We start from the raw sequence: 22,921 nt of genomic DNA, 5'->3' as shown, positions 1-22,921 counted from the left end.
TTGTTTTAAAATGAAAATCGCGAAATATAATAACTACGAAAGAAAATTGGTTTACAGCATAACTTTAAGACACCAAAACTTTCAAGTTTGTATAATGACATCATCAAGTCTTTCCAATTAATGTTCATTAAGGCACTAAATTTAGTTTATACGTTAGATAAAATGTCTTTCAAATTTGTGCGTTCAGATATTAAGTCTGTAAGATTTGTTCATTTAAACATTTAGTTTATCCAATTGTGTAAGACATCAAGTTTTGAGGTTTATTTCAATTCCTGCAATGGAGTAAGTGCAATATAAGTTCAGGGTTAGCAGAGGATGTAGATATTTCATCATCATTCTGTCTCCAGATTGCTATAAAAATCACCATGTCGATGGCAATTTTCTTCTTATTTTTGTTTGCTTAGGAGTCTTTATACCATAAAGCTACATTAAAGCTAAAAAAAATTGAGTATTTATATAACAGTTCGTTGTCTCCTTCATCCTGAAAATTGAAGCTTAATTTTCCAGTGCAAACCTTTCTATAGGTTTTCTGGTAGTTACACTGTACTTTACTTAATAAATGATTCATACAGTTTAAAATTATGCATTTTTAAGGATCAGATTATTAAAAAAATCCACATGTTTGATGGCTTCTACTACAGCAAGGGTAGCGTAGCCTAACTGAAAAATGATGGTATTTTACTGCAAACAGAAAAATCTCTACTCCTGTAAGAATGCATCAAGCCCATGTATGAATATATTTCTTATTTGGATAATTTCGCCTTTCCAATTTATTTTGGCTGAATGTCAAGATATTGCTACAATTTTTATTGATTTTCGTAGAAATGCTACTTAAGATTAAAAGTGGATACCATATGCAGAATGCATTTTCTTGATGGGATTTGGAAAATTAGTAGCTTAAAAAAATTGCAATTTCTGCATATAGACAAATCATTTTGAAATATTTCAACTGAAGTAGAACAAGTTCTTAGCTAATGGGAGAAAAAACTGATGTGTATGATGAATAGAATTGACAGTTCTGGGAAGCATTCGGAACGGTAGAATTACCTAATCTTCTCAAGATACAAAATATAATGTTTATTGAAAGTCATTTTTTTTTATCTGCATTTTGTTTTCAAATTTGTAAATGCAAAATTTCCATTTTAAATTTATTGTATTGGAATCCATTTACTTTCTAAGAAGTTTTAAATTTACGTGAAATAGAATATTGGATTTTTAATTTTTTTTGCCTGTCATATCAGTTGATATTTATGTTGATTAGTTTTGAGAGATTTTTGGGATTGTTCGAACCGTTCTGAATGGCAGCTTATAGTTTTATTTCTACTCTATTTTAAAGATAATTTTCCTAGGCTTCATGTCTTTTAAAGTTGCTCTTAAATAACTGTAAACAATTTTCTGTGTATTAGTACATGTGGTGCCAGACATGTAGAGAATTCTAACTCAGTCTCTAGGATTCCAAAAGAGAGAAATGGAAGACTTGTGCCAGTGGTTTTGGAGAAATCAGTAATTTTTACAAGACTGCCCAATGTCCTTCAGTGACCTTGGAATAAAATGCAGCAAATCAACTAGTAATTATGTATTTTACTGAAGTGAATGGCGTATTGCCTTATATTTAGCTTATATACATATTTACATGTAGTAACCTGTCAAACTTATTATCAAGACCATTCGGCAGAAAAAGAAAAAAAAAATCGTGTTTTTAGCCTAGCTGGTCATCATACACACTTCAAATGGTTTCAAATGGTGTTGATTTTTGGCTTCAAAAAGTGTGCATTAAGCCATTGGTCTTTATAGGTGGTTGGTAACTGGCTCCGAAGTTTGTTAATGAAATACCGTGACCTTCAATCAAGGTTACATAGTAAAGGTTGATGCCCTTATATCTAATTGCTTTGTAGATTTGTACTTGTCTTTGTGTGCATGTATATGCGATCTTGATAAAGAATTTAAATTCTATATCCAAAAGGATTATAGATGTAGAAATGCTAATACACAAAGGTTTTTTTATCTATAAAAGCTAGCCAACCATTGTGAACAACTCATTTCAAATTTATATGTAATATTGCCTGTATTGTTGTTTACTCTGTACCTGTGTCATTGTTTACTCTGTACCTGTGTTGTTCAATTTGTACCTGTGTTGTTGTTTACTCTGTACCTGTGTTTTTGTAAACTATGTACCTGTGTTGTTATTTACTCTGTACCTGTGTTGTTATTTACTCTGTACCTGTGTTGTTTACACTGTACCTGTGTTGTTGTTTACTCTGTACATGTGTTGTTTACTCTGTACATGTGTTGTTTACTATGTACCTGTGTTGTTTTTTTACTATGTACCAGTGTTGTTGTTTACTCTGTACCTCTGTTTTTGTTTACTTTGTACCTTTGTTGTTGTTTACTCTGTACATGTGTTGTTAACTATGTACCTGTGTTGTTGTTTACTTTGTACCTGTGTTGTTGTTTACTCTGTAACTGTGTTGTTGTTTACTCTGTACCTGTGAAATTGTTTACTTTATACCTGTGTTGTTGTTTACTCTGTACCTGTGTTGTTGTTTAATCTCGACCTATGTTGTTGTTTTCTTTGTACCTGTGTTGTTGTTTACTCTGTACCTGTGTTGTTTACTCTGTACCCATGTTGTTGTTTACTCTGTACCTGTGTTGTTTACTTTGTACCTGTGTTGTTGTTTATTCTGTACCTGTGTTGTTTACTCTGTACCTGTGTTGTTTACTCTGTACCTGTGTTGTTGTTTATTCTGTACCTGTGTTGTTTACTCTGTTGTGTTGTTTACTCTGTACCTGCGTTGACTCTCTATCTGTAAAGATTATCTGTGTTGTTGAATCTGTATCTGTGTAGATTACCTTTTACCTGTGTTGTTTACAGGTGTGAGAAGCCCTACAGGTGTCCACTAGAAGGATGTGACCGGGCCTTTCCACAGCTTTCCAATCTACAACACCATATAAGGAATCATGACAAGCTGGTGGACAGTCAGTTCCAGTGTCATTTGTGTGACAGGGCCTACCCCAACGAGGCTACACTCAAGGCCCACAACACAAGGGTAGGTAGTTCACACTCAAGGTCCACAACACAAGGGTAGGTAGTTTCACACTCAAGGCCCACAACACAAGGGTAGGTAGTTCACACTCAAGGCCCACAACACAAGGGTAGGTAGTTTACACTCAAGGCCCACAACACAAGGGTAGGTAGTTCACACTCAAGGTCCACAACACAAGGGTAGGTAGTTCACACTCAAGGCCCACAACACAAGGATAGGTAGTTCACACTCAAGGCCCACAACACAAGGGTAGGTAGTTCACACTCAAGGCCCAAAACACAAGGGTAGGTAGTTCACACTCAAGGCCCACAACACAAGGGTAGGTAGTTTACACTCAAGGCCCACAACACAAGGGTAGGTAGTTTACACTCAAGGCCCACAACACAAGGGTAGGTAGTTTACACTCAATGTGTGGGTGAAAGTACCCATAGCCTCACAACTTCTACAAACCTCTCCTTCCCCGATATTAACAATGCTATTTTAAGTATAGGTGACAGTACCTGTAGCCCCACCCTTCTACAAACCTCTCCTTCCCCTGTGTTAACAATGCTATTTTAAGTATAGGTGACAGTACCCATAGCCTCACCCTTCTACAAACCTCTCCTTCCCCTGTGTTAACAATGCTATTTTAAGTATAGGTGACAGTACCTGTAGCCCCACCCTTCTACAAACCTTTCCTTCCCCTGTGTTAACAATGCTATTTTAAGTATAGGTGACAGTACCTGTAGCCCCACCCTTCTACAAACCTCTCCTTCCCCTGTTAACAATGCTATTTTAAGTTGGGTGACAGTACCTGTAGCCCCACCCTTCTATAAACCTCTCCTTCCCCTGTGTTAACAATGCTATTTTAAGTGTGGTGACAGTACCTGTAGCCCCACCCTTCTATAAACCTCTCCTTCCCCTGTGTTAACAATGCTATTTTAAGTATAGGTGACAGTACCTGTAGCCCCACCCTTCTATACAAACCTTTCCTTCCCCTGTGTTAACAATGCTATTTTAAGTATAGGTGACAGTACCTGTAGCCCCACCCTTCTACAAACCTCTCCTTCCCCTGTGTTAACAATGCTATTTTAAGTATAGGTGACAGTACCTGTAGCCCCACCCTTCTACAAACCTCTCCTTCCCCTGTGTTAACAATGCTATTTTAAGTATAGGTGACAGTACCTGTAGCCCCACCCTTCTACAAACCTCTCCTTCCCCTGTGTTAACAATGCTATTTTAAGTATGGGTGACAGTACCTGTAGCCCCACCCTTCTATAAACCTCTCCTTCCCCTGTGTTAACAATGCTATTTTAAGTGTGGGTGACAGTACCTGTAGCCCCACCCTTCTACAAACCTCTCCTTCCCCTGTGTTAACAATGCTATTTTAAGTATAGGTGACAGTACCTGTAGCCCCACCCTTCTACAAACCTCTCCTTCCCCTGTGTTAACAATGCTATTTTAAGTATAGGTGACAGTACCTGTAGCCCCACCCTTCTACAAACCTCTCCTTCCCCTGTGTTAACAATGCTATTTTAAGTATAGGTGACAGTACCTGTAGCCCCACCCTTCTACAAACCTCTCCTTCCCCTGTGTTAACAATGCTATTTTAAGTGTGGGTGACAGTACCTGTAGCCCCACCCTTCTACAAACCTCTCCTTCCCCTGTGTTAACAATGCTATTTTAAGTATGGGTGACAGTACCTGTAGCCCCACCCTTCTACAAACCTCTCCTTCCCCTGTGTTAACAATGCTATTTTAAGTATGTGGGTGACAGTACCTGTTGTAGACCCACCCTTCTACAAACCTCTCCTTCCCCTGTGTTAACAATGCTATTTTAAGTGTGGGTGACAGTACCTGTAGCCCCACCCTTCTACAAACCTCTCCTTCCCCTGTGTTAACAATGCTATTTTAAGTATAGGTGACAGTACCTGTAGCCCCACCCTTCTACAAACCTCTCCTTCCCCTGTGTTAACAATGCTATTTTAAGTATAGGTAACAGTACCTGTAGCCCCACCCTTCTACAAACCTCTCCTTCCCCTGTGTTAACAATGCTATTTTAAGTGTGGGTGACAGTACCTGTAGCCCCACCCTTCTACAAACCTCTCCTTCCCCTGTGTTAACAATGCTATTTTAAGTGTGGGTGACAGTACCTGTTGCCCCACCCTTCTACAAACCTCTCCTTCCCCTGTGTTAACAATGCTATTTTAAGTGTGGGTGACAGTACCTGTAGCCCCACCCTTCTACAAACCTCTCCTTCCCCTGTGTTAACAATGCTATTTTAAGTGTGGGTGACAGTACCTGTAGCCCCACCCTTCTACAAACCTCTCCTTCCCCTGTGTTAACAATGCTATTTTAAGTGTGGGTGACAGTACCTGTAGCCCCACCCTTCTACAAACCTCTCCTTCCCCTGTGTTAACAATGCTATTTTAAGTGTGGGTGACAGTACCTGTAGCCCCACCCTTCTACAAACCTCTCCTTCCCCTGTGTTAACAATGCTATTTTAAGTGTGGGTGACAGTACCTGTTGCCCCACCCTTCTACAAACCTCTCCTTCCCCTGTGTTAACAATGCTATTTTAAGTGTGGGTGACAGTACCTGTAGCCCCACCCTTCTACAAACCTCTCCTTCCCCTGTGTTAACAATGCTATTTTAAGTATAGGTGACAGTACCTGTAGCCCCACCCTTCTACAAACCTCTCCTTCCCCTGTGTTAACAATGCTATTTTAAGTGTGGGTGACAGTACCTGTAGCCCCACCCTTCTACAAACCTCTCCTTCCCCTGTGTTAACAATGCTATTTTAAGTGTGGGTGACAGTACCTGTAGCCCCACCCTTCTACAAACCTCTCCTTCCCCTGTGTTAACAATGCTATTTTAAGTGTGGGTGACAGTACCTGTAGCCCCACCCTTCTACAAACCTCTCCTTCCCCTGTGTTAACAATGCTATTTTAAGTGTGGGTGACAGTACCTGTAGCCCCACCCTTCTACAAACCTCTCCTTCCCCTGTGTTAACAATGCTATTTTAAGTGTGGGTGACAGTACCTGTAGCCCCACCCTTCTACAAACCTCTCCTTCCCCTGTGTTAACAATGCTATTTTAAGTGTGGGTGACAGTACCTGTAGCCCCACCCTTCTACAAACCTCTCCTTCCCCTGTGTTAACAATGCTATTTTAAGTGTGGGTGACAGTACCTGTAGCCCCACCCTTCTACAAACCTCCTCTCCTTCCCTGTGTTAACAATGCTATTTTAAGTGTGGGGTGACAGTACCTGTAGCCCCACCCTTCTACAAACCTCTCCTTCCCCTGTGTTAACAATGCTATTTTAAGTGTGGGTGACAGTACCTGTAGCCCCACCCTTCTACAAACCTCTCCTTCCCCTGTGTTAACAATGCTATTTTAAGTGTGGGTGACAGTACCTGTAGCCCCACCCTTCTACAAACCTCTCCTTCCCCTGTGTTAACAATGCTATTTTAAGTGTGGGTGACAGTACCTGTAGCCCCACCCTTCTACAAACCTCTCCTTCCCCTGTGTTAACAATGCTATTTTAAGTGTGGGTGACAGTACCTGTAGCCCCACCCTTCTACAAACCTCTCCTTCCCCTGTGTTAACAATGCTATTTTAAGTGTGGGTGACAGTACCTGTAGCCCCACCCTTCTACAAACCTCTCCTTCCCCTGTGTTAACAATGCTATTTTAAGTATAGGTGACAGTACCTGTAGCCCCACCCTTCTACAAACCTCTCCTTCCCCTGTGTTAACAATGCTATTTTAAGTATGGGTGACAGTACCTGTAGCCCCACCCTTCTACAAACCTCTCCTTCCCCTGTGTTAACAATGCTATTTTAAGTGTGGGTGACAGTACCTGTAGCCCCACCCTTCTACAAACCTCTCCTTCCCCTGTGTTAACAATGCTATTTTAAGTGTGGGTGACAGTACCTGTTGCCCCACCCTTCTACAAACCTCTCCTTCCCCTGTGTTAACAATGCTATTTTAAGTGTGGGTGACAGTACCTGTAGCCCCACCCTTCTACAAACCTCTCCTTCCCCTGTGTTAACAATGCTATTTTAAGTGTGGGTGACAGTACCTGTAGCCCCACCCTTCTACAAACCTCTCCTTCCCCTGTGTTAACAATGCTATTTTAAGTGTGGGTGACAGTACCTGTAGCCCCACCCTTCTACAAACCTCTCCTTCCCCTGTGTTAACAATGCTATTTTAAGTGTGGGTGACAGTACCTGTAGCCCCACCCTTCTACAAACCTCTCCTTCCCCTGTGTTAACAATGCTATTTTAAGTGTGGGTGACAGTACCTGTAGCCCCACCCTTCTACAAACCTCTCCTTCCCCTGTGTTAACAATGCTATTTTAAGTGTGGGTGACAGTACCTGTAGCCCCACCCTTCTACAAACCTCTCCTTCCCCTGTGTTAACAATGCTATTTTAAGTGTGGGTGACAGTACCTGTAGCCCCACCCTTCTACAAACCTCTCCTTCCCCTGTGTTAACAATGCTATTTTAAGTGTGGGTGACAGTACCTGTAGCCCCACCCTTCTACAAACCTCTCCTTCCCCTGTGTTAACAATGCTATTTTAAGTGTGGGTAACAGTACAAGAGACCCACCCTTCTACAAACCTCTCCTTCCCCTGTGTTAACAATGCTATTTTAAGTGTGGGTGACAGTACCTGTAGCCCCACCCTTCTACAAACCTCTCCTTCCCCTGTGTTAACAATGCTATTTTAAGTGTGGGTGACAGTACCTGTAGCCCCACCCTTCTACAAACCTCTCCTTCCCCTGTGTTAACAATGCTATTTTAAGTGTGGGTGACAGTACCTGTAGCCCCACCCTTCTACAAACCTCTCCTTCCCCTGTGTTAACAATGCTATTTTAAGTATAGGTGACAGTACCTGTAGCCCCACCCTTCTACAAACCTCTCCTTCCCCTGTGTTAACAATGCTATTTTAAGTGTGGGTGACAGTACCTGTAGCCCCACCCTTTACAAAACCTCTCCTTCCCCTGTGTTTAACAATGCTATTTTAAGTGTGGGTGACAGTACCTGTAGCCCCACCCTTCTACAAACCTCTCCTTCCCCTGTGTTAACAATGCTATTTTAAGTGTGGGTGACAGTACCTGTAGCCCCACCCTTCTACAAACCTCTCCTTCCCCTGTGTTAACAATGCTATTTTAAGTATAGGTGACAGTACCTGTAGCCCCACCCTTCTACAAACCTCTCCTTCCCCTGTGTTAACAATGCTATTTTAAGTATGGGTGACAGTACCTGTAGCCCCACCCTTCTACAAACCTCTCCTTCCCCTGTGTTAACAATGCTATTTTAAGTGTGGGTGAAGTGTGGGTGACAGTACCTGTAGCCCCACCCTTCTACAAACCTCTCCTTCCCCTGTGTTAACAATGCTATTTTAAGTGTGGGTGACAGTACCTGTAGCCCCACCCTTCTACAAACCTTTCCTTCCCCTGTGTGTTAACAATGCTATTTTAAGTGTGGGTGACAGTACCTGTAGCCCCACCCTTCTACAAACCTCTCCTTCCCCTGTGTTAACAATGCTATTTTAAGTGTGGGTGACAGTACCTGTAGCCCCACCCTTCTACAAACCTCTCCTTCCCCTGTGTTAACAATGCTATTTTAAGTATAGGTGACAGTACCTGTAGCCCCACCCTTCTACAAACCTCTCCTTCCCCTGTGTTAACAATGCTATTTTAAGTATAGGTGACAGTACCTGTAGCCCCACCCTTCTACAAACCTCTCCTTCCCCTGTGTTAACAATGCTATTTTAAGTATAGGTGACAGTACCTGTAGCCCCACCCTTTTACAAACCTCTCCTTCCTTTGTGTTAATAATGCTACTTTAAGTGTGGGTAACAGTACCTGTAGGGCTAAGCCCCACCCTTCTTCTAACAATGTCATTTTAAGTATAGTGACAGTCGTTTTCCTCTTTCTGTCTTTTCCCCTCCTAACTCCCTCCCACATGTTGAGCGGTGCCATCTTAAGTATATAGTGACATTTGTACATTTTGTGTAGGCTGCTGCACTCCTACCACACAAGTCTTAGCTGCATATACTCCGCAATCTCAGCCTCGATAAAATGTTTTCATGATTGCTTTGAAAAATTGATGATGTTCTACAATTATTTTCCTTATCATAAAAGACAGGCAATGTAATCAGAATGGGGCCAGCGTGGGGGGAAATTCTACATATACAGGCATGCGTTTGATGTTATATCATGATTTAATGGAACATTTAAATGCCATGAATCTGTGAATTATGATGTTATTTTAATGAAAATATTAGATTCTTCTCATCAGGTTGATGAATCAGTACAAGGCACTGCTCTAATATCGTCAGATTTTATCAATGTGGAAACGTACATGCAATTAATATTTTTTTGTGAAGTGAAGCTTCAAAATTTTATATAATGCATGTGTAAGGCAATTTAAAACATTCAGTAATGAAAAACCAATTAAATTATAATGAGATATTAAAACATTTAAAAAAAATCTTTATTAGAACTGGAAGTAAGCCCTGATATTGTTTGAGTTTTTAAGTACATTAGCTGTTGACTGTATGTAATACAGTGTATAATGATATATTATACAATGATATCAACAAAAATGTTGATAGAGTTGTGGGACACGTATGATAAAGGCAATGTCCAATCCTCACCCTTGTTGAAAGATCTCTTAAATTCATCTACTTACCTTCCTTGTTGACAGTTGTTTACATGTTATTATCTCCCTTGTTGCTGGACTTCCATCGAGTTAATTTTACCTTGTTTGCTTTTAACTTACCTAACCATAACTTATTATTACCTTTGTCTTCTCTATTATTGATGGATATGTGTAATATAATCCTAATTTGGTTATCTCCCTTGCTAATAGTAATCTGTGATCTAATCTTAACCTTAAGTCAACTCCGCTGTAGAAACCTGTGACATTACATAAACCTAGTTGTCTCCCTTGTAAAAACCTGTGAAATAACATAAAGCTAGTTATCTCCCTTGTAGAAACCTATGACATGAAATAAAGCTAGTTATCTCCCTTGTAGAAACCTGTGACATGAAAAAAACCTAGTTATCTCCGTCAACAAATCCCTCGTTAACCTAGTTATCTCCCTTGTTGACAGACATCTTTGACATAATCATGAACAGACACCTGTGACATAATCGTTAACCTCGTTATCTCCCTTTTTGACAGACACACCTGCATTCCAAGCCCCTGGACCTTACCCAGCAGCAGCTTCAGCAGCAGCAACAACAGGACCAGGTGGGGCCCACAGACTCTCCCTCCCCGATTCCTCAGAACAGTCCTACATCACCCTTACAGCAAAACCTGACAGGACAGGCCAAGCCAAGGAAGAGAAAAGCTTCACGTCCTCAACATTTGTACATGCCTCCAACCATGGTCCCTATTTCTACGCCCCTCACACCAGAGGAGGAGAACTCAGCAGAGCAGAAGGATGAGCTAGGAGACACCTACCCGGACAGGTTTCCCAGGGAAGTTACCCACGAGTCCTCCACACATGGTTGTTATGGTGAATCTCAAAATGGCATTCATAAAAGCATTCCAATGTCTAGGCTGAACTTGCCTAACTTTGAAAGAACAGATCTAAAACTACCCAACTACAGTCAGTCCAACAAACTGCCAAATTTTAGTCAGTCTAGCAAATCGTCTAACTTTAGTCAATCAGATAAGTTATCTGGCTTAAGTCAGTCAGAGAAGATTATGAATTTCAGTGAATCTGACAAGCTGTCGAAGTTCAGCGAATCTGATAAAGTACCAAACTTTAGTCAATCAGATAGCAAATTGTCTTTAAATGGTCAAACTGAAGACAAGATTGTGAACCATAGCCAATCATCTAGCAAAGTTTTAGAGATGAGCCAATCGGAGAGCAGACACTCTCCATTTAGCGAATCACAAATCAAGATTCCTAACAGTCTTAACCAATCCGAGGACAGAATTACAAATTACAACCAATGGGATACCAGGAATATGAATGAGGACAATCATGAGGACCGTTCTATGCATTTCAACAGAATGCACCAGCAGACAGCTCGAGGAATAGACATGAATGTGTTCGCATTGTCAAAATCTCTTGCCAGCGGGGCAGCCATTGTAAGACCTCAAATACATATGAACACTATGATGAAATCATCACATGATCATCTTCTTCCAATATCGAGAAATAATTTTGATATGGCAGCATTTTCACGCCAACAGAAGGCGGATCAGCTACAGAAGCATTTTCATAGTCCTTACCTGATGTCGCATCATGATCATGTACCCAAGAGCATGTACTCAAGTGGTTGGTCAGTACCCCTCAAGTCATCGGCCCAGGGGGCAGGGATTGACCGATCAGAGGAAGCACAGTCGGATCGCTCTGCAAGTCAGTCTCCTAATTTACAGGCGTCACATTTTTCACTGGACAATTTTGATGAGCCAATGAATTGAAAAGAGTCAGGATCCAGAATGGATTTTTAATAGAAAGACCATAAATGGTCATTGTTAGTGTGTAACTATATGTAAACCAAGTAATCTTAACCATAAAAATGGTTGTAAATCAAATCATGTCTGCTCCAAGGACAAAAATAATTTGGATAAAACAATGAATGTGCACCATATGATGGTGAGAAAACTCAATGTTTTACATGTTTATGTTTAAATTATCTCCCCTTATAGCTTAAAGGGACATAACTCCAACCTGTACTTGTACTGATTGATGAGGCATTTATCAAGATTTTTAAATTGATTTTAAAATTCTGAATATCTAATTCAAAACCTATGCCATGACGAAGAAATCTTTTGTAAATTGATTCAATTTAAGACAACTGTAGCGATGTAAAGAAAAGTATTTTGAGTCTATTTTTTCCCCAAGAAATGTATTTGCCTTCCTAATGAGCTGGAATGTTTGCGTTTTTGATTGACCACATTGGTTGTGTTAGTGACAATTGATTTAGTTTTAAATCATTCATCCCTAAAATTCCATGTAGCGGATTCTCACAAAAGTTTTCAAGCCAAATTTTTTTCATAACCCGATAAAATTCAAAAATGAAATCAATGCTTATAATTTATTTTATTAATGATACAAAGGATGTTTAAATATACCATTCTAATGTTCTTCAAGGAATTCTTTTTTCTGAATCAATACTGAGTCAATATCTCTATTTTGACGTCACAATAACGTTGGGGTTTCGCGCCATTCTTGGATATTTTTTTTCATAGTGGTATGCAAAAAAAAGTATTGGCCAATCAAAAAGCCAGATTTAGTATGAAAACAAAGAAAATTGATTATAATCGACTGGTTCTGATCTTTGATTTAGAAGAGCCTAAATGTGTCTTCAGGGATGATTGGTTTAACTAAAAACAAAACAAAGAGATAAGATGGAATTGTAAGTTAGTAGATATCTGTGGTGTGAAATGTCTTTGTTCATGTCAACCCCATGGAGACAATTTTAAATATAGAGGATAATTATAAGATATTCAAATTTCGAAGTAGATACCAGTTTAATTGAATGGGAATTGATGGATCGCCAGCTGTCGTCAAACTGCACGTGACTTTGCATTTTGTATTGTGTATGCCACAATGTTTGCTCCGACACTGATTAGGTACACGTGCGTTTGTGGGCACGAGGCGTGGCTATGTTACACCTGATGATTGGTCAAATATGTAGTTTGGCCGGAACCAATGATATCGCCTAGAATTAAATAATGTCAGTGACGCATACTGCTATAACTTACTGAGGTTCAATTATTATGTGATATGCTAGCAGGCTGATTCAGAACAAGGTTAGATTTATTACCTGATATTTCATCATCGTTTACTATTTTGACAAGGTATTAAAAAAATTATCATTGATATAAACTATAGCTGTCACAGAAAACAGACATGGAAATCTTATTCAAATTTTGCAATATTTTATTATATAGAACTTTTTTTTTCAAAAATTCAATTAAAAATTATGCATGAAAAATACATATCCTGTCTATATTAGTATAAGTTGTCATTTTTATGAGTCGGAATGAAATTTGAATTCATAATTGAATTATGCGGTCACCTTTATGATATTTTATAATAACAATTTGAAAATGTTGGAAAACTTCAAAAGCATTAATTGAAATTGTCGTCTCAGAGTCTGAATTAATAATTGATTTAAAAATCTTGATAAATGTGATATGACATCTGTTGATGCACCGTGTTATTTAATTGTTCTGTTGACACTGCTGTTAACCATTGTTATTTGTATTGCCTTAGTAACTGTTAGATTGTATGTAAACATAGGTTTTAGGAAATGTTTGTTATCCTGATCAGAAAATATTTGTTAATAGATCCTGATCAAATGCTCCTGTTTTAGTCACCTGTGTGATCGCCTCAACCAATGAACTCGCAGATATAGCGGTCATGTGATCAATCCAGCCAATGAGCTGTCATAAGTATAACAATTCGATTGCTGCATTTTACTGGGACATATTTTTTTCATCAGAATTCCTTAATTACTATACAATTCGTTAAACTATATATCGATCTTGCCTGAGATTGCAGTACATGTAAATAATCTGACATATGCAAGATATTTTTCAGATGTTTCATTTTGTATTTCTATTTGCTAAGTTGTTAAAGAAACCGGATTTTAAAAACTTCATAAGGTGAAACAATTATAGTCATGTGATTAGAATAAAGATCATGTGATGAACTAAGCCATTGAAATATCAGAGGAATAAGGTCATGTGGTCACCATAATAAATGAGCTGTTTAAATAATGCAGAGTTCAATGATAAGTTGAATTTTGAATTAATGCATCACTAGATTGTCAGAGTAGTTAAGTATTTCTGATTGTATACATTGAGTCTATACAGAAATGTTTAGACTTCAATGTATGCAGGAGAAATCTGCTAAGAAATTTTTCAATGATGATGTTTTTTTTTTATATAAAATGCTCTGTTAGTGATTTTGTGTCACACTGACTCATTCTTATGAGATTTGAATCTTGTTTACACAACAGTTTCATTCAACTCAAACAAGCAAAGTTGAGGTGTTAAAATTGTATTACATTTTCAGACAATTAAAACCAGGGCATTATCTTTTGATTAGTTGCTTATGCTTTACAGAAGGGAACATTTGTTTATCAGGCTGATGTTAACATGTATTGATTTTAATATCATAGTGTTCATATCCAATGTTATGTAATAATTCACTTTTTAACGTTTGTCAAAGTATATATGTATCCATTATTGATAGCATTTGCAACTATTTTTTTCATATATATTTCACCATAAAGGTTATTTCTCAAATGGATCATGAAAATGGCAAAGCATTTCAATGATAAAAGAGCTTGAATTTTTACTGATGAAAGAAAGAAAATATATGTAGCAATGAAAATATAAAGAAACGGTTTTGATCTTGTATGTAGTTATAATTGTATGTATGGGCTGGTAAATTACCCCTTTGTGGGTCCCCTCAATGAAATTGTATTCCCTGTTGCTTGTCATTGATAAGTTTAAGGTTCATATCAACTGTTTCGAATTGAAAAACTTGATATTAAATTTATTTTTTTCTTTTGAACATAAAATCCTCATTTAAAGCATGCACATAAAAATACTGGCAGCCAGTTGGCCTTTGAAATGTTTCACCGTTTTATTACACAATCTGTGATGTCAAATAAAAAAGGCATTATGGGATTATGTCATCCAAATTTCATTTACATTAGTATTGATATATACATATATATTGTGATACCTTGCTTCCCTTTTAATGGAAATGGATCATTCCTTGTTTGGAACAGCTTATTATATTTTGATGCAATTGTTAGGGGATGAAAGCCTCATGTTAGTCAATGAGATCTGTATTAACCCAGTATGTAGTCACAGTAAGTTTGTAAATCTCAGCGTATACCTATAATATTGTTTCAAAAATTCACAGTAAAAACAGAACATGTCTGAAAAAAACTACTTTCCCTTCAACTTAATTCACGCATCACTTAATCCATGCCCCTGACATGTGATCCATACAAATCACACACAATCCACACTCCAATCAGATCCACACATTCACAATTTACATCCACACCAACTCACACAATCCACACCCCCAAACACCCAATCCTTTACCCCTCCCCTCCCTCCCCAAATATCAAACCCTCTCTACACACAGTCCATACCCCACACTCTACACATCATCTACAATCCACATCTCAAACACTCTCCACTACACACATAATCCATACCCTACACTCAATCCACAATCTACACACCTCCCAAAATCCACACCTCAATACTTCATATCTATTTCACCTACCTATTACCTCACCGCTAAATCCACATCCCAAAACTAAGTCCACTCTCCACACACCATCCACAATCCATATATCCACACCCTGCATCCACACATCTGTTGATCCACATCCCAACACTAAGTCCACTCTCCACACACCATCCACAATCCATATATCCACACCCTGTATCCACACATCTGTTGATCCACATCCCAACACTAAGTCCACTCTCCACACACCATCCACAATCATATATCCACACCCTGTATCCACACATCTGTTGATCCACATCCCATAACTAAGTCCACTCTCCACACACATACAATCCATATATCCACACCTGTATCCACACATCTGTTGATCCACATCCCAAAACTAAGTCCACTCTCCACACACCATCCACAATCCATATATCCACACCCTGCAGCCACACATCTGTTGATCCACATCCCAATACTAAGTCCACTCTCCACACACCATCCACAATCCATATATCCACACCCTGTATCCACACATCTGTTGATCCACATCCCAACACTAAGTCCACTCTCCACACACCATCCACAATCCATATATCCACACCCTACATCCACACATCTGTTGATCCACATAAGTCCACTCTCCACACACCATCCACAATCCATATATCCACACCCTGTATCCACACATCTGTTGATCCACATCCCAATACTAAGTCCACTCTCCACACACCATCCACAATCCATATATCCACACCCTGTATCCACACATCTGTTGATCCACATCCCAACACTAAGTCCACTCTCCACACACCATCCACAATCCATATATCCACATCCTACATCCACACATCTGTTGACACCATTCACAATCCAATATCTGCATCCACCCATCTGTTGATCTACATCCCAAATATCATTCACATTCCCACTACCTAACACCCCCCGCCCTGTCCCTTTCATACACAATCCAGCCCCAACACAATAAACTCTATGTAATGTTACTTTGCTATCCCCATTGTATCAAGTAAGTATAAACATAGCCTCCATCGTTCTAGCGTATGTCCTTGTTGTAACAGCTTGTGTTACCTCCCTTGGAGAATAAACTATACAATTGTCTCATGTTACTATTATCTTTATTTCCTCCAAAATTGGAGATGACATAAAGAATGACATTTAACATGAAAATGATAATTAAACAAAGCAAATAGAAATTTTCTTAAATCTGTTTATATTTCCACTTCCCAATGTTTCAATTATAACTATTTGTTTGTAAAGATTCTATCTTGCCTGACATCGTTAAAAGATTTTTAAAAAAAAACACCCATCAAAGTGATTTTAGATTCTCATAAATTGCTTTTATAGACGAAAGATTTAATTTTTTATTTTAAAGAGAGGTAATTTTTAAGAAATGTAGGTTTTAAACATTGCTGCCGCTAAAGTGTATGCACTATAAGTCTCTTTAAAAGTAACTTATACAATCATGTGTGTAATTATTTTTGTGTCTACAGAATTAATTTTTCATATTTCTAGTGAAAGTTTTCTTTTTAGCATTAATTGTATTTTACCATTGAAATATCTTTCACTGAGATTTTAGGTATTGAGTGTACATATATGAATGGGACAATACTATTGGAGAGGAGCAGGGGGGGCTGGTATATTGTACATGTTTATAATATACATGTACTTCACACAATCTCCCCCCACCCCCAAAAGTTTGTTCTGTACATGTGTTAGACTAGACTGGCCACCAGTCTCTAGAATATTAAAAAAAAACACTAAAATTTGGCTTGATCATTTTTGTCTCAACTACATGCATGATTCTAGGTTTTAAGCTAAGGGGAGATAATCTAGTAAAGAACTCTGCTGAGAAAGTCTTATCAACAACTTAGGGTCTGGTGGTCAGTCTAGTATTAGACAGCAATAGCGTCATGTCAAAAACATGTCCCCACGGTGAATCTTTCCCTACATATTTATCTTTTCTTATTTTTTGTGATAGTGATTGATTTTAATCAAACTTAATTGGCATCAATTAACTTTGTATAGAAAATCGTCTGCTTTTCAGCTCAACTTTTCTTTCTCAAAATATTGTTACCAGTATTTTAGCTGTTGAAGTTTGTAACACTGTTTCTTTTTTGTTTTTACCAATTTGTTGAAGAAAAAAACCTGCTTGCTAATAGGAGACCATTTCCTCAAACAAAACACAACGAAAATTATAGAAAAACTTAAAAGTGGTGAGAGTAGAAAATTACTGTAAGTATGCCAAATTTGGTTAGAATACATCCTTAGATAAATTCAGGTTCAATAAAACAGAAAGTAAAAAAACGCTCTGTTAATTTTATTTTTTCTTAAGATCACTTGAGTTTGACTTTTCTGAGTTCCGTTGTACAAAGAATATATAGAAAAACCACATAGTGGGAATATTTTTTTGATATAGAACTGTACTCTTCACTAGTTAGACAATTGAATTGTCCATCATTTGTACGTAGACAGGGTACATTGTGTATTTGTTTTATTTATTTGCTTTAGTATATTAAGAATATTTTCTCTGGAGTAAAGAGATTAACAGAGGTGCTCTGTATTTAAATACTATTGTTTTTTTCCATTGTTGTTTGTTAATCTCAAATATGAGATGTAGAAATTTTATCATATATAGATATATCAGATGTACAAATTTGTATTCTGTATCATTTGCGATAAACATATGCTTTAAGTGTTTAATGATGTTCACACAAAGGAGATCAATTGCAATTATAGAATGTTGAGGTTTCTCTTCAGATTTTCCCTCTCTTAAGTATAGAGATTTCTCTCCAGTTTAACGCGTGGTCAAGATAAAGTGTGTGTTGATGATATTGAGATTTCTCTCCAGTTTACTGTGTGGTCCGAAATAAAGAGTTTATTGTTGATCTAGGAGAAAGAGATTTCTCTCCAGTTTATCATTGGTCCACGATTAAGAGATTTCTCTCCAGTTTATCGTTGGTCTGAGATAAAGAGATTTCTTTTCAGTCTATTGTTGATCGGAGATAACAAGATTTCTCTCCAGTCTATTGTTGGTTTGAGATAAAGAGATTTCTCTCCAGAGATATTTCCTTTTTAGTCTATGATGAATTAATCTAAGAGATAGAGATTTCTTAACAGTCTATTGTCGTCAGAAATAAAGAGATCTCTCTCCGGTTCATTTTTGTATGAGATAAAAAGATGTTCAGCTGGTTCATATCTGATTGTGCATCACATTCCTGTATTAGGATACTAATAGTTTGCATTTGAAGTATAAATGGTTGGTGTTGCAGCTAATTTTCAACATTTCTGTCATGCAATATGGTGACTTGTACATCAACATATGCAATATGTATGCATGAAAGGAATACAAAATATTTGCATCCTATTGGTGGCCAAGAAGAGCGATGACTATCTACTTAAAATACTTTTACACAAATTATGATGACCTATACGCCCATGGTGGCCAAACACAAAATGGAGTGACTTGTACACGAAAAGAGGTGACAACTTACACAAAAACCTGTACACAAAATGTGGTGACTAAATCACAAAATGTGGTGAATGTATAAAAATAACGATAATCTACAAAATCTACTGGACATTGGATCACAGTAAAACTTTACTTTAGTAAGAAATAATTACACAGTTAAATCCACTGCATGTAAATTGTTTGTGTTCTTCTTAACGTATATAAATATTTGTAGTGTTTAAAGCCTTTATAGACATGTCTGTTTGATCCAATCAGCAGATTGTTCACATGCGAGATTCTTGGACCAATCAGAATGGTGGAGAGAACTCGGAGATTTGACCTGAAAGGCACTGATGAAATCAGTAGCCTCGTTAGACTGAAGTTATTATTCCGATGTAATCGGTTATAACATGGCTCCAACTGATCAAATCAATGGACCCTTGTACTTCACAAATATTTATTCATATTTACTGTAAACTATTATCATATTTATGTAATTTTTATTAACAAGGGGAAACAACCCATGTTACTAGTCATTCTCTACACCATAGTCAAATTATTTTATCTTCATTTCATACACTGTGTTAAACTTAACACAAAATGCTGTACATATTTCTTTCATGTTTTTTTTTATATCATAAAAAGAATTAATGTAATGTTTTTAAAAAGTGATTGTAAACACAAAATTAAATCCACAAGTAACAGAAATTTTTTATTGTTTTTCTTTTTTTTTTTGGTACATAGATTAATTTCCAAAGCTGAGATTACCTAAGCTCTTTATAGTTTAGTTGTGTCTTATTCTGCAATATGCATGATTTATTTTGATATTTTCTATGCTTAATTATTTTATTATCAATGGGATCAAAAATAGATCTTGTGGTTTTATTTTCAACCATCGGCTTTAAAATAGTTACAGTAATAGTTTTTTGTTTTATATTCATTACTTCTCGATTTATAGACATTATAGAGTCAAACTCAACTTCATATTTTCAATGTAAGGGAGACAACTGTTTGTCAACCTCATAATTACATACTTCTTGTATTGAAATCATACTTTTTATCAAAGCACTATTAAAACATTGTTTAAGATTTTAAAGTCAGACCATTTATCATTAAACATGTCACCATGAGTAATCATTATTAAAACATTGTTTTAAGGTTTAAAGTCAGACTATTTTCACTGGATGCGTAGCATCCCCAGCTGTCTGTCTGTCAACAGGTTTATATTCGGCCTCATTGCTTGTTGTGTTGGTGGTCTACAAATGTATCAGTGATGTTCAGTTGTCCTTGTGCTACAGTCTATTAAAATAGATACCATTAACTACTGGTCCTGTTGCTTATTATTTAATTAACACATGAATAATTAATTTATGAATGCAAAAAGTAAATAAATTATTAGTTTCACTAAACACATACTAGATGAATTAATTTTATACAACCAGTTGGTTGGTGGATCGGGCTCAATGTCCCTTTAACAATTAATGTCATTTAAAAGTAGTCTTATTTGTTGGCAATGTGTTACATTTGTGTTTTGGGAGGCTGTGGTATGGTCGTGTTGTATCTCAGTGTTTAACTGAAACTGTCCATTTTATAGTGCGATCTTACCGTAGCATGCCTCCAAAGACACCAAGTAACACACCCCACCTAGTCACTTTATACAGACAACGGGCGAACAAGTCATCCTGCTGTCCTTATGCTGAACATTAAGCAGGCGCACAAACTACACTTTTATAGATTAAAATGTCTCACTCTGGTAACTCGGAAACAGAAACATGGGTCTTGTTCACAAGATTGAGCTCTCAGCTCAAGGCCAAAAGTGAAGTGGTGTTAAGGGATACGTTAGGAAGGATACCACCTCCAAGTTAACAGCCACCTTTTACAGCAGGTTTGATAACACCTATCTGCAAGGCACAAATAACAGAAAACAAAGAGGAAAATTGTATTTCATTGTCAATTTTTATTGATAACTTAGGAATTTGTAGAAAAAGGAACAAAATTATGCTATCTTCAGATATTCACTTTTTAACCAAACTGGTTTGTAAGTTGCTAGGAAACAACAAAATGTTGAAATCTTCAATCTCACCTTAATAACTTCTTTTTATTTTGTAAGGCAGAGTTATCTGCTCTTGTGAATCAAGTAAAACAATCAATTCTGTAAGCACCAAAATTCCTTGCTCATCAATAGAGATGAAGCATTTTGAAAATACCTGAACACAAAAAAAACCCAGCAAACTGCCTAATTTCTTTATACCTGTGCTAACCACTTCATTCCAAGATTCCAAGAGATCAAGTTTCACAGACTTAACATTGAATTAAAATAGGCCAAAGGGCCTTACCGGTCATCTGACTACCTTGGCAATGGTAAATTTAATTTCATATGGTGTCACTTTGTCAGGACAATGTCAGGATCATTTTCAATTTCTTTCAACAAATTTTCTTTCAAACAAGAGGCCAAAGGGCCTTAACATGTAGGAACTTAATTAGATATAGTGCCATGGTAGCCATCTTCGATTTGGGATCAACCAGAGATGTAACAACACTTTGTCGGGACGATGTCAGGATCATTTCATGCAAGTTTCAGCCAAATCGCACTGGTAGAACTTGAGAAGAAGTTCAAAATGTGTTTTAAAGATGGCGGCTGTGGCAGCCATCTTGGTTTTCGGATTGACCCGAAAAATAACAACACTTTGTCGGGACCATGTCAGGATCATTTCATGCAAGTTTCAGCCAAATCAAACTGGTAGAACTTGAGAAGAAGTTCAAATGTGTTTTTCAAGATGACGGCTTTGGCGGCCATCTTGGATTACAGATCGACCCGAAAAATAACAACACTTTGTCGGGACCATGTCAGGATCATTTCATGCAAGTTTCAGCCAAATCGCACAGGTAGAACTTGAGAAGAAGTTCAAAATGTATTTTCAAGATGGCGGCTGTGGCGGCCATCTTGGATTTCGGATCGACCCGAAAAATAACAACACTTTGTCGGGACCATGTCAGGATCATTTCATGCAAGTTTCAGCCAAATCGCACCAGTAGAACTTGAGAAGAAGTTCAAAATGTGCTTTCAAGATGGCGGCTTTGGCGGCCATCTTGGATTTCGGATTGACCCGAAAAATAACAACACTTTGTCGGAACCATGTCAGGATCATTTCATGCAAGTTTCAGCCAAATCGCACCGGTAGAACTTGAGAAGAAGTTCAAAATGTGTTTTCAAGATGGCGGCTGTGGCGGCCATCTTGGATTTCGGATAGACCCGAAAAATAACAACACTTTGTCGGGACCATGTCAGGATCATTTCATGCAAGTTTCAGCCCGATTACACACGGTAGAACTTGAGAAGAAGTTCAAAATGTATTTTTAAGATGGCGGCTGTGGCGGCCATCTTGGATTTCGGATCGACCCGAAAAATAACAACACTTGGTCGGGACCATGTCAGGATCATTTCATGCAAGTTTCAGCCAAATCGCACCAGTAGAACTTGAGAAGAAGTTCAAAATGTGCTTTCAAGATGGCGGCTTTGGCGGCCATCTTGGATTTCGGTTTGACCCGAAAAATAACAACACTTTGTCGGGACCATGTCAGGATCATTTCATGCAAGTTTCAGCCAAATCGCACCGGTAGAACTTGAGAAGAAGTTCAAAATGTGTTTTCAAGATGGCGGCTGTGGCGGCCATCTTGGATTTCGGATCGACCCGAAAAGTAACAACACTTTGTCGGGACCATGTCAGGATCATTTCATGCAAGTTTCAGCCAAATCGCACCGGTAGAACTTGAGAAGAAGTTCAAAATGTGTTTTATAGATGGCGGCTGTGGCGGCCATCTTGGATTTCGGATCGACCCGAAAAGTAACAACACTTTGTCGGGACCATGTCAGGATCATTTCATGCAAGTTTCAGCCTAATCGCACCGGTAGAACTTGAGAAGAAGTTCAAAATGTGTTTACAAGATGGCGGCTGTGGCGGCCATCTTGGATTTCGGATCGACCCAAAAAATAACAACACTTTGTCAGGACCATGTCAGGATCATTTCATGCAAGTTTCAGCCAAATCGCACCGGTAGAACTTGAGAAGAAGTTCAAAATGTGTTTTCAAGATGGCGGCTGTGGCGGCCATCTTGGATTTCGGATCGACCCGAAAAGTAACAACACTTTGTCGGGACCATGTCAGGATCATTTCATGCAAGTTTCA

General features: G+C 38.0%; 1 protein-coding gene across 1 annotated transcript in view; it reads left to right on the top strand.

The window, feature by feature from the left end:
* LOC138319385 (uncharacterized) overlaps positions 1–15,458 on the top strand; it is a 44,716-nt gene extending 29,258 nt beyond the window's left edge. The window contains exons 2-3 of the mRNA XM_069262489.1: positions 2,877–3,047; positions 10,216–15,458. Of these exons, the coding sequence (XP_069118590.1) occupies positions 2,877–3,047; positions 10,216–11,469 (1,425 nt within the window). The 3' untranslated portion in view covers positions 11,470–15,458. The remainder of the gene's footprint in view (positions 1–2,876; positions 3,048–10,215) is intronic.
* Positions 15,459–22,921: the final 7,463 nt, after the last annotated feature.

This window comes from Argopecten irradians, chromosome 1 (assembly GCF_041381155.1).
Source record: "Argopecten irradians isolate NY chromosome 1, Ai_NY, whole genome shotgun sequence".
NCBI classification, from domain to species: Eukaryota; Metazoa; Mollusca; class Bivalvia; order Pectinida; family Pectinidae; genus Argopecten; species Argopecten irradians.
The sequence above is the reverse complement of the archived record's forward strand: the minus strand, read 5'-3'. Positions and strand labels throughout refer to the sequence as shown.